The 12,197-nt window shown below is 36.5% G+C and overlaps 1 protein-coding gene across 2 annotated transcripts in view; it reads left to right on the top strand.

Annotated features, from left to right (window-relative positions):
* The window catches only part of prkd3 (protein kinase D3), an 84,866-nt gene that overhangs the window by 31,413 nt on the left and 41,256 nt on the right, over positions 1-12,197 (top strand). For both annotated transcript variants that reach the window (XM_016548734.1, XM_016548733.1), the window contains exon 3: positions 4,483-4,621. In XM_016548734.1, the coding sequence (XP_016404220.1) occupies positions 4,483-4,621 (139 nt within the window). The remainder of the gene's footprint in view (positions 1-4,482; positions 4,622-12,197) is intronic.

The raw sequence follows: 12,197 nt of genomic DNA, 5'->3' as shown, positions 1-12,197 counted from the left end.
TGTTGTAAAAATGCAAGTGTTTACAGAGCTATATTTTTTATTTTCAATACTTTGCATTTTAAAATCAACTTCTAAATGTCTGTTCTGTAGTCCCTATAACAGATGACACCATTTAATTTTGTGGTGCTTCTAATTAAGTGATAAAATGCAGTTGCATGTTGTACACAATAATTATCACCACTACTCATTTGCACCAATAAAACATGCAACCCTTTGTTTTACTACCAAATTATATGAAATATCTAACTATTATTAATATTTAACATACATTGAAAAGGTTTCCGTGACCTCTTGCGAGATCTCGGCAAAAAGACTCACGATTTATTTCCACAACATGATGCATGATGGGATACACTAAGCCCGCTCTGGAGCGGTTTTCGAGATAGTGTGGATTTAGTGTGTACTTTGTCGTTTTTAAGACCTGGGACAGTCTTGCACACTTACTTCCTGTCGCGCCACCACGCTCTCAAGTGGCCAAGACCGCAAGTGTTGGTATTTGGACAAGGGGATTGAAGCTAGTATTTAAAGGTGCACTAAGCAATATTTGAAAAACGCTTTTGACCACAGTGTCGGGCCGAGTCCCAAAACACACTCGCAGCCAATCAGCAGTAAGGGGCGTGTCTAGTTATGACAGGGAGAAGAGGGCGCTCAGTGAGTGCACAGGACGATATTAGCAGATCGACTATAGATAGCAAGAGATGACAGATAAAAAAAAGAGGAACATTTTGGAGGAACAAAACATTAAAAAGAAGGGTTACGATCAGGCAAGAGGTGCTGTAGGACCTGCGTAAACATTGGAGCAGCTTTCCAGCGGTGGTGCGGGAATAAAATGGTCTTTAAAATGACAATAATATCGCTTATCGCAATTATTTCTGGGGCAATATATCGCACAACAAAAAGTTGTTATCGTGACAGGCCTAGTCAAAATTCGCTTAGTGCACCTTTAACATGATTACTCACTGACTTTGGAAACATCCTGTTTTTTTTAATCCTTTAAACAGTGAATTTTCTTGAACTTTAAATAAGGCTGTCAAGCCCTAAAATTTTTAATCTAATTAATTACATGATGTGCAGATTAATTAATCTAATCACAAATTAACCACACATCAATTTTGGATGAGAAATTCCTACCCCCCAAAAGATCATTTTAAGTTATCATTGTGTTAAATGAGAAAAGCATTGAATATACCAAAAAGTAACTTTAGAAAGGAATATTTTAATTCAGCATGCATAAATAATAATTATTAACTGAATATTGAAATATGAAATGATAAAAAAAATGAAATAATAGTTTAAATATGAAACTAAAACTGCCAGTAGGTGACGGCAAGTCACTGACTGTCATTCACTCATTCATTCAGCTGATTTGTTCAGACAGATGATTCATTCAGAAAGGAAGCAACTGTCTTTATGACTGGCTCACTGAATCACTGGCACATTCAATTCAAAAACATGTATTCATTCAGAAAGTCACCCTCACACTACAGTAGAATTTGAGCGTGTGAAATTTCTTCGGACCCTGCAATGGTCGTGATATGATGTCACACTCTGAGGTGTCTTTTTAAAAACATAAATTCAACACATAACAATAAATAATACATCCAAAATGTAAAGACATTCAATCTACAAAACACTTTCTTGGAATACTGCATTTTTAAATGTCTGTTCTTTTAGTTCAGCTCAAACTTCTATTTATCATAAGGCTTTACGTGATATGAATTCACTGGTTAGAGTACACCAAACTTGAACTTTGGAACGAAGCAAAATGTGAAACGTCTTTGAAACTTCTTGAGTTTGCGTTCCGTTCTCCACATTTACGTGTGTATGAATGGAAGTGTGAAAAATGTAGTGGGACCGCACCTTAAAGAAACACCGCTGTGTTGCTCAGAGATGTGTTCTGCTTTGGCTTTGTTTGGAACTACTTTCATGTAAGAAATTGAGCATAACACACAATATTGACAATACTGTGTCTAAAATTTAACACAATATGTTGTGTGTTATGTTATGTCATGTTTATTAAACTATTGTATAACATCAATATATCACATCTGAAATCCTGCAGATATTCAGGAAAAACAGCTCTCTTGCTCGTTTTATTGTGCTAAACTGCATCATATGATATAAATATGAGACACAACCCCATAAAGGAGCATTTTTGCCCTTGTATCTTGAATTTTAGGAGCATGTTCTAATGGGCTACATCACACAGTCAGTCGTCCTGCATCATGTTCATCAGCAACTGCATGCAATGTAAGGTAATATACAGGTCTGGGAGGTGTTGGTGCGTTAAATGCATTAATAATTTTAATGCATTCTTTTTTTCCCCAAAATTAATCGTACCAATCATAACGTGTTAACTCGACTGACCGACTTTAAATACAATTCTACTGATAAACAATTAAACAGTAAATGATGGGGAGTGAATTATTTTATTTTTTTTGATGACAGTCATTGTGTTGATTGTGGGATCCTGGTCTAGAGTCAGTACACAGCTGGTCCAGAGACAGACAGGGATTTCTGACCACAGGTGGCATTGGGGCAATGCCAAAAACATTGAGTTTGTGAGTTTCATTGGCCCTGGCATTATGGGCAGTATTGTTTTGGGTGCATTGTGTGTCAGGACCCAGCCGGGAAACAGCTGTGTTAGATGGATTTTTTTGTTGGCAGTGAGATATACCTCATCCAGAACCTTCAGCAAGGGGCAGCTTTGATCCTCACCCATCCATTCCTATGCCCCCTCTCTTCCTCTCCACCATCTTTCATCCCCTCATTTCTGATATCCAATATTTCCATTTGGCTTGTTGTGAAAGGATTCGGAAACATTTCCTCACAAGCTAGCAAACTCCAAAGGACTGTTTAAAAAAAAACAACTGAAAAGATATAGAAGTTTCTTATTGTGATAAATACTATATAAAAATGTTTGTTGTTGTTGCAGATTTTGTTTGTTTGTTTATATCAGAATGTAACTAAATTATTGTTTAGCTCTTTATATAAATTTGGATATACAGAATGTCGTACTTTATCAGTTAACAATATATATACAGTACTATGTAGAAACTCTCAGCTGCTTGATTGCTTTTATCATCACAAAAAGTACAATTATTGTCCAGCTCTGCTATTATTGTATTATAAACATCAAAATCGTGATTTCCTGTTAAATAGCTTTGAAGCAATGTGTATTGTGTAGCATTATAAAAATAAATATGAATTGACTCAACTTTACTTATTCAGTGATTCTTTCTCAAAATACTCCCTAAGACCCTTTAGTTTGAAAAGACCTGATGTAGATCCCAGATTTCGGAGTACACCAGAGACATGTCAGGGTGAAATATTCTGCCTCCAGTCTGAATGGGAAGGTGTTTGGTGATTCTTGATAAGAGGAAATACCTCAGAATTGGCTGTGATCGTATCCTGACAGGACTTCGCACCTCTGACTGTGGGACTGTTCCATTTTAGAATGTTTATGCTTCCCTCTTAACTTAGTTTACTAACTTAACTACTGCTAACTAACATACCAAGTCAATTGCCCAAATTCCTGACGACAATGGAGTTGTACACTGCAGGGGGAAAAAATGTACAATTTACCTTGAAACAAAATTCACTCAGAAATTGCTAGTATCAACCCTCTACATTGCGAGTAAATCACTCGCATATGCGACTAATCTTCACTCTGGGCGACTAAATGATGTCTAATATTAGCCAATGGCTAATAAATTCTCAGATTTTACTCGCCAGTGTGTGAGTTGGACGCTAAGTATAAGTTTAGCACAGATATATTTTCACTCGCCGAACACACTGACTGAGCGCTTCAGAGTTTCACTCCCCGTCAAGCGATCTGTGATATTTCTCAGTTCTATCTATCTATCTATCTATCTATCTGTCTATCTGTCTGTCTGTCTGTCTGTCTGTTTTAATACTTCCAGCATTTGTCTGTCTGTCTGTCTATCTATCTATCTGTCTGTCTGTCTGTCTGTCTGTCTGTCTATATCTATCTATCTATCTATCTATCTATCTAGATGAGAGATAACTTAAAATAGAGGAAGACATTTTGTATTGTTGCTAAATGAAAACTACATTTTCCATAGAAAAAAAATGGAACAAAAGTAACAATATTATATAAATTAATGCTATAATATTGTTGCTATAATATTGTAAAATTTTTGCTAAGCTGGCTGTTTTCTGTGTTGTTCTGGAGTTTTTTTTCTCTCTCTCTCTAATCTGAACCTTTAACTTTAAAGCTGTAAAATAAACAGGATAATACAGTCATATGATCATTATAGTAAAATAATACATAATGCTGACTGCACATTATACCTTATTTATAGAATAACTTGCAGTATATTATATGTGATAAATTTCCAATCATTAATGAATTTGAAATTCTGTCTAAAATACCTTTGTATTTATGCAAAGCTCTGATCAAGAAACTCTTTTGATGTTTGATTTCATTATTAATAACAAATCCCATTCTCTCCTCCTCAGTTCCCAGAATGTGGATTCTTTGGCTTGTACGATAAGATCTTGCTCTTCCGCCATGATCTGAACTCGGACAACATCCTCCAGCGGCTGACGTCGGCAGAGGATATCCATGAGGGAGATCTGATTGAGGTCGTCCTGTCTGGTGAGTTGTGCTAGCTGTGGCTTTATTAATATATAGACAAAGCATTGTGCGGGACAAAAGTTTCACTTTGAAACAACACCATTACCATTACCAATGGATGTGTATGATAAATTAAATACATGAGTGTGTTTATGAGACAAACAAACTAATGTATTTCATTTATCATACACAACCATTCAAAAGTTTGGGTCAGTGAGTTTTTCTTTAGCAAGGACGCATTAATTTGATCAGAATAAATAAATTTATAATGTTACAAAGATTTCCATTTAAGATAAAAGTTTTGTTTTCATCAGAAAATCCTGAAAAAAATGTAGCACCATTTCCACAAAAATATAAAGCAGCTGTTTTCAACATTAATAATAATTTCTTGAGCAGTGAATCTGCTCAAGAAAGTCAGCTGCTGATTCAGCTTTGCATCATAGGAATAAATTATGTTTTAAAATATATGCAAATAGAAAACAAAGTTATTCTAAATTGTAATAATATTTCACAATATTACAGTTTTACTGTATTTTTGATCAGTTAAATGCAGTCTTGGTGAGCATAAAAGATTTATTTAAAAAAATATATTTTTTAAATCGTATGACCCCAAATTAGTGTATATGGACAGTATTAAGTAAATATTAGCTAAAACTATTTTATAAGGAGCAGCAGAATTGTGACAGAATTCTATATTTTGTCATTTTCAGAACCTTGTAAAGAGCTGAACAAAAGGGTGCTGTGAATAAAATACCATTTCAAATTTCCACTGTAAATTAGGAATGACAAATGAAGAACCAACTACGATACAGTAGCTTCAGGTCATCTTGACTGTAGTTTATGTTCTTTAAATTATGCAATCACTTATAGCTTTGCAGCTGGTTACACTGATGGCCGTATATTGCTAGCATCTCTGCAAGATGGAACAGATCAGTTTAACTCTGTAATTAGATTGTAGTCGGTTGTGGCACATGTGTACCAGATGGAGGGGCCCATGTTAATCTAGTCATCGTGAACTTCAGGTGGTTTCCCTTCAAATGCCTGTTAACACAGGCAGGTCAATTCCCTTAAGACCACCTATCACGATCAGTTTTCTCATCAGTGTACAGAGCCATGTGTTGAAAGATTTATGGCTCAAGGGTTCTGTTTACTTGACAAAAACAAGTGACTTTGTCAGATACATTTATGTAATAAATATGCAGTTCTGCTGTCACTTAAAGTAGGGCCCCACCACTTAGGGTTTGAGCTCATCTTTGTTCCCGTGCAGAATGGTTTGTACATCCTGTGTAGGCCTTCTCTATGAAGACTGATCTTCCTGTTGTTGGCGTGTTCACATGGGAGCTGTACAGCACACCTGCTCTTCACATCCTCACTCAGTGGCAAACACACTAATTCAAGTGTCCGGCACTGGAAATCAACACAATATGCATGACTGATTCCAAGCCAGTATTCTGGATTGTTCCGTCTAAAGTTCCAAGCGCTCTCCCAGAACTCAGATCTTTATTTATGAAGGTTTTCCCTGAGGTAGTTGAACCTATGCTCTGAACACATTCTATGAAACTGGTTAAAGGGATAGTTCATTCATGAAAATTTGCTGTTAATTTACTCACCCTTGGGCCATCCTAGATGTAGGTAACTTTTTTTTTTTGTTTTTTTTGAGTAGAACAGTAAAGAAGATTTTTAACTGAAGCCGTTGGCCTTTGTGATTCATAAAATGCAAGTCAACGGCTCCCTGTCTTTATCAAGGAACACAAAATTAATACCCATTGCTCCTGACGATATATTGAGCCCTTATGAAGCAAAAAGATCGGTCTGAACATTACTGAACATTATTTACAGCATTATTACCTGTAATCCACAGCCTCAGGCAAACAGTCTGGAGTGATGTCCAGTTCGCAAATTAATCATTCTTTTGAACTGGTTCTTTTTGGTGAACTAGTTGAACCAGATCACCAAAGCAGACTGAACTGTCTGAAGCAGTTCACCGTTCGAGCAGCACAGATCTACAAGTTACTCAATCAAAACTCATTCCAATAATCCAACTCGAAATGAGTCAAAACACCGGTGTATATGATCCTATAATGAATTAACTCATTCAGTGCTCCGGTTCCTCCAGCAATCACTGAACTGAGGAAACAGTTCTGACTCGGACTGAAGATGGATGAGCCAGTGATAAGGGTATGCGTGAATTGAGCTCTTGAATGAAGGGGCAAAATTAAAGTTTTTATGGTTTCTCATCGTTTATGTAAAAAGGTGAGCTGATGAAGATGTTCATTCACTCTATGTGCTTAAAACATCCACATTTCGCATCCTTATTGGATGCTTTAATAATATAATTGCGTATACGTCATTGCATGATTACGTGAACGAATTAGTGAATTGAACCAGTTCATTGAAACAAACTGTCCAAAAGAACAAACTCGCAAAATAGAATCAGATTTTACTACACTATTAAAGGGTGCGATTTCAAGTTTTCCTTTCTTTTTGGAGTGTTTACAAGCTGTTCGTGAATAGATAAGATCCCTAAAGTTGCAAAGACTAAAGTCTGAAACCCAAAGAGATATTCTTTATAAAAGTTAAGACTCGTCCAAGCCCTCCTAAAACGCCTAGTTTAAACACGCCCCCACATGTCTACGTCACGGTGTGGGAAGATTTGCATAACGCCGCCCAAATGTTCACGCAAAGAAAGGAGGCGTAACTTTATTGTTGATGCCACCGCCGCCACCATGTTGTGAAGACTCTGCGTGTTTCCTTGTGAAAGCGGAAATACTTTGTTTGGCCTTCCAAAAGAGGACACAACTAGAAATCTCATACCTGGAGCTGATCCGTGCTGGTCGCTGAGGAAAGCACTGGATAGTTGGCCAATCAGAGCACACCTCGCTTTTCAGGCCGATGAGCTTTGTAAAAATCGACGCATTTCAGAAAGGCGGGACATAGAGTAGAAACAATAATATACAGTATGTGGAAAATAATGTGTTTTTTGAACCTTAAACCGCAAAAACACATTTCATTACACCAAATACACAAAATAATGTTCTTTTTAGCAACATCATATGACCCCTTTAATAGACGCTGAAGCTGCGGCTGAAATCGGTCACTTAGTTAGAATTCTCTGTATGGTGAATGGCACGTAGTGCACTATATAGGGGATAGGGAATGATTCAGACAGAGTAAATATGCTCTAGATTGGGGCGAATGAAGTCTGGTTTCGCATTGTGTAACGCGAACTGCCACAGCATGCACACAGTCTGCTCTGGTCCAGAGACAAGATAGTACAGAGCGGATTATATGTGCGAGTCGGCGCAGACCGCAAAACGTATCGAACCTGTTTGAATTCTACACAGAATGCTATATTTCAAGCGATATGGATGAGACTGGGAGGAGAAACGGTTAGACAGACTGTAGAAACAGCACTGACAAGTAGAAGAGATAACAGCAGTGCCATTCACCAATATATTACACACTTTTCAAACTACACATCCTCAGCATCATTATAATCACTGTTTTGCTTTAGTAACAGTTTAATATTGAATCTAAAGGGCTAATCTTTTAGACTGTGGCTGTCATAAGCTATCAAATGCAGCTTTACCGATCTCAATGGCTTTGGCCTGAGCAGATTTAAATGAAATAGTGGCTATTGCCTATTGGCTATTTTAAAAAAGGGGGCGGAGCTGCTTGATATTTCCCGCCCTGTCTTCCAGTTTCAATCGAAATAACATCACCACATAGAATAACGCTGCACGTTTCAACGTACTTCAGTGGACCTTTAATGACTTTTGCCAGCATGGTCTGAAGATGATCTGAGCCAATTTTGGTGAAAAAAATGTTTTACGAATAATTCAAAATTGCAAAAAATCTTGGCCTGTAGAATTTTACATTTTAGTATGCATTCGACTCGGCATGAGCCAAGGAATCAGAGGAAAAAAGAATTTTGCTTGGCCCCTAATAATACATCGTTAATAGTCAAAATAGTCTCTCCATGACTTTATTCAGTAGAATCACTAATGATTAAAAAGAAATAAACTGACACATGCAGTATTAGATTATAACAACAAATTCCTCTGTTGAGTTTTAGTAATTGGCAAATGAACAAGCAAGAAATTGCACTAAAGCTGTCTTTACACTATGACGTTATCATCAGCGTGTGCTTTGCTTTCTGTCGGCTGTGCACAAGACTGAACAAGTGGCAGATACATAGGCTGATTCATTGAATCTTAAGTACTTTTATGCCACTTCTGTACCCGATTGAAAAGTATGTGAAGACTTTGTTTTATAGTTTCCTATTTTGACAATTCTGAGAACTGATTTAAGGTTTGGATAGAGCCAATCTTGGGTCCAAATCTGGACCACAGTCTGTTAGTTGATAACTTCTGGTTTAGACAAAACAAACGAATATGCTTTCACACACTGACCCTCAATATCGTCTTGTCTTTCTCTTCCTTGCATCCACCGGCTGTGCTAATAAAACACTCTGCAACTTTTTGTTGGCGCTCAGCTCAAAGGCAAAAGCTTGTTTTTGTTGCAGTAGGTGATGGTCGTGCTTCTGCTGAGAAGAAACAGAGGTTGTGGAGAGCAGCTCTGGTTCAGGGAACAGCAGGACGCCGATCGTTCTGAGCTTTTGTCTGAGATTGCGTGTCGACAGGATCCGCTGCATTGGACATTGTTGTCCTGTCCTTGTGCTGTGTATTCAAGTGGAGTTTCAAACTGTTATCTGTGTATTTTGGTTCGATTTCAAGTTCAGCAGTGGAACAGATCACACTTTATTTGAGGAAATCCTGAAATTGAATGTTTTTGAGGAGGACTTTGAAGGAGTCTTTCTAAAAGAGTAAGAGTTTAGACTTTATTAACTATGTTTGGATTTTTTGCCTGAAGACTAATAGATGAGTTTTGAGATGCCGAGTTCCTCATTTGTTATAATGTATGTAGTGTCTTCATGAATGGCTCATTATGAGCCTGTGTTCCAGTGCTCTGGACTGCTGCCTGCCATGTGATTCACTGCAAGCTCAAATGTTCTACTTTCTCTCTTTGATGTTCAAAAAGGAATGCGCTTTTTTCTTTCTCCCTACCCAGTTTGATTTGATCGAGTTTGAGATTCTTTGTTCTTTTAGTTTGTATCCTAACATCAGAGACTCCGCCCCCGCCCCGTGGTCAAAACAAACCACATTTGAAAATCCAGCCTTCTAATGGAGACAATCAGTTAATTGAAGAACCATCAATGTTCAAAGAAGCAGATTGTCATGAAAAAAATATCCGATCTAGATGTTTTTTTTTTTTTTACATTTGGTTCCATTAACACTTCTGGAATATCAGCATTTTTTCACAAACATTTATTAGCAGGAAACATTGAATCGTATGCTTGAAAGTTGACTGTTCGTTCTTGTGCACCGTCGATAGAACATGAGACATGTGCTGCCTCACAACTACAAATGCACAAAATACAGATTTTCAAATCGACTAGTTGGGGGTTGCCTAGAAGACTAGTTGTCTAATCTGTCCTAAGGAAGTCCTGTATAATTTTGGTTTCAACTGACACTGAACAGATACATATCTTAGGAGACATTTACATCAGATTTGTCAACTCAAACTCTCTGACACTCTGAATAGAAAATCCGATATTTTACCAAGTGTATCTTCCAAATATATATTTTTTAAATGAGTTAAAAATGAGAATTTCCCCAGATTTCTTTCAGGTAACTAAAAGAAGCCAGGGTTTTAGAACCAGACATAAAAAGGCAGAGGCTATTTACACCAAGTACAAATAGTCTTCAATCATATTAATAGTTAGTTATAAGAATTTTCAAGTGAGCAAACAGTCGGTACAAGTAGTCATAAACAAAATCAAATAAACATTTTTAAATTGGAGGAGTTCATAATTTCTCATATTTTATGTTTATATGTATGTATATATATATAGTTTCTGACAAGCTACAGTAGGCTTTAACAAACGACTTTGTTAGGGGTGTTTGATTCCAGGTTTTATTTGAATCATTTCTGACTCCTGGCTTCCACCTCAAATTCATTTATTTACATCACAACAGGGTCAGCAATAATACAAGATTGCAGTTGGTTTTACACACTTAATGAATTTTTTTTTTCTCCCCGACACAATGCCTTAAATTTCCCCTATTAAAACAACACATTTTCAGCGCGATTGTCCAAATTAATCCAAATTAGTGATGACATTACCTTAAAATCATCAATGTTGTTACCTAGCTGTTGCTAATACCTAATTTTACAGAGGGAAAAAGTCACAAGAGTCAGCCGTGGTCGAATATTATGCCAGAATTAAATAAACGAGAAAAAAAGTTGTTCGTTAATGAATTCATCAAATTATAATGGTCTGGTAATGGCTCTAAACACATATGCCCATTGTCTTAAAAAGCCGCTTAAACAGGAGCGTTAAAGATATTAAAAATAAATAATAATATATACAAAATACACACAATAATGTATTGATTTGTTTATTCTTGATGTGAGTTTTTAATGATTTATGGTTAGTTTAATGATTCTGAACACAAATAGGTTAACCATGGAAAACAAATGTATATTTATTGCATTAATGTAACAATTAAACTACAAAGCTGGCACGGAGGTACTGTATGTAGAATTACAAACTAAAGTGACTGTGACTGTTGTTTGAGTAAGCAGCATGTAGGATACATGCATGTGACAAAGTTGCTTCTGCGACAGCTCCAGCTCTCTGTCGCATGGTGTAATACATCAGTGTCCAAATTCCCCGCTTCATTTCGTCCGCTCCTTGCTTAAACAGTGCAATCAACTGCCGAGAGAGTCGATTCCTGTGCTGGAGTGCTGCAGCGCGTTCCATTACGCTATTGCAGACCGAGAGAATCCCCATCACTACTCTCCGTAGTGTTTTTCATAGTGTTGAATAAGGTCTACTTTATTTAACATGATATATATTAAATTTATTGGATTTTTATTGGTTAAATGTACACTGTTAGACATTTCAAAGGGTTTTTACAGTAACTTACTGACAACACTGTTGCCAGTAAGTTACTGTAATTAGGATTTACAGTAGCAAACTGTATTTGATTTACAGTAGCAAACTGTACTGTTTTACAGTAAATTACTATAAAAAATCCAATTCATCAGTATACTACTGTAATTAATTTATTTTAATATATTTCATTAGATTTTATAAAGAATTAATTTTATTTTTACCCTACATAGGTACTACTGGCATTCAATTAAAACAGACACAATATTAAAAAATATCAAATTCTTTATTTAAAACATTGAATGTATAACACTTAAAAATACAGTCTTCCAATGCTGGAACAGTTCATCTTCACCATTTCTCCTGTCTTAGGACATTTTGCAGTGCATTATGCTGTATCATCTGGATTTATCCTAACAAAGAATCTTTAGGCAACAGAAACATAATGGGGAAAAAAGATAAGCAGCCAAAGAATACATAGCCATCTGCAAAACCCAGGTGCTGCTCCAAAACGTGGCCACCACCTTTGCTCACCATCCACTTTGTTAGTGACAGAAATGTCTTCTCTGAAAAACAAGTAGAAATGGCACACTTTTAAAAGGCAAACCCCATATAGAATACACACATCTCTCAAAACCA

This window comes from Sinocyclocheilus rhinocerous, unplaced genomic scaffold, assembly GCF_001515625.1.
Source record: "Sinocyclocheilus rhinocerous isolate Xijiao unplaced genomic scaffold, SAMN03320098_v1.1 scaffold1636, whole genome shotgun sequence".
Taxonomy (NCBI): Eukaryota; Metazoa; Chordata; class Actinopteri; order Cypriniformes; family Cyprinidae; genus Sinocyclocheilus; species Sinocyclocheilus rhinocerous.
This window is presented reverse-complemented; position numbering and strand designations above follow the sequence as displayed.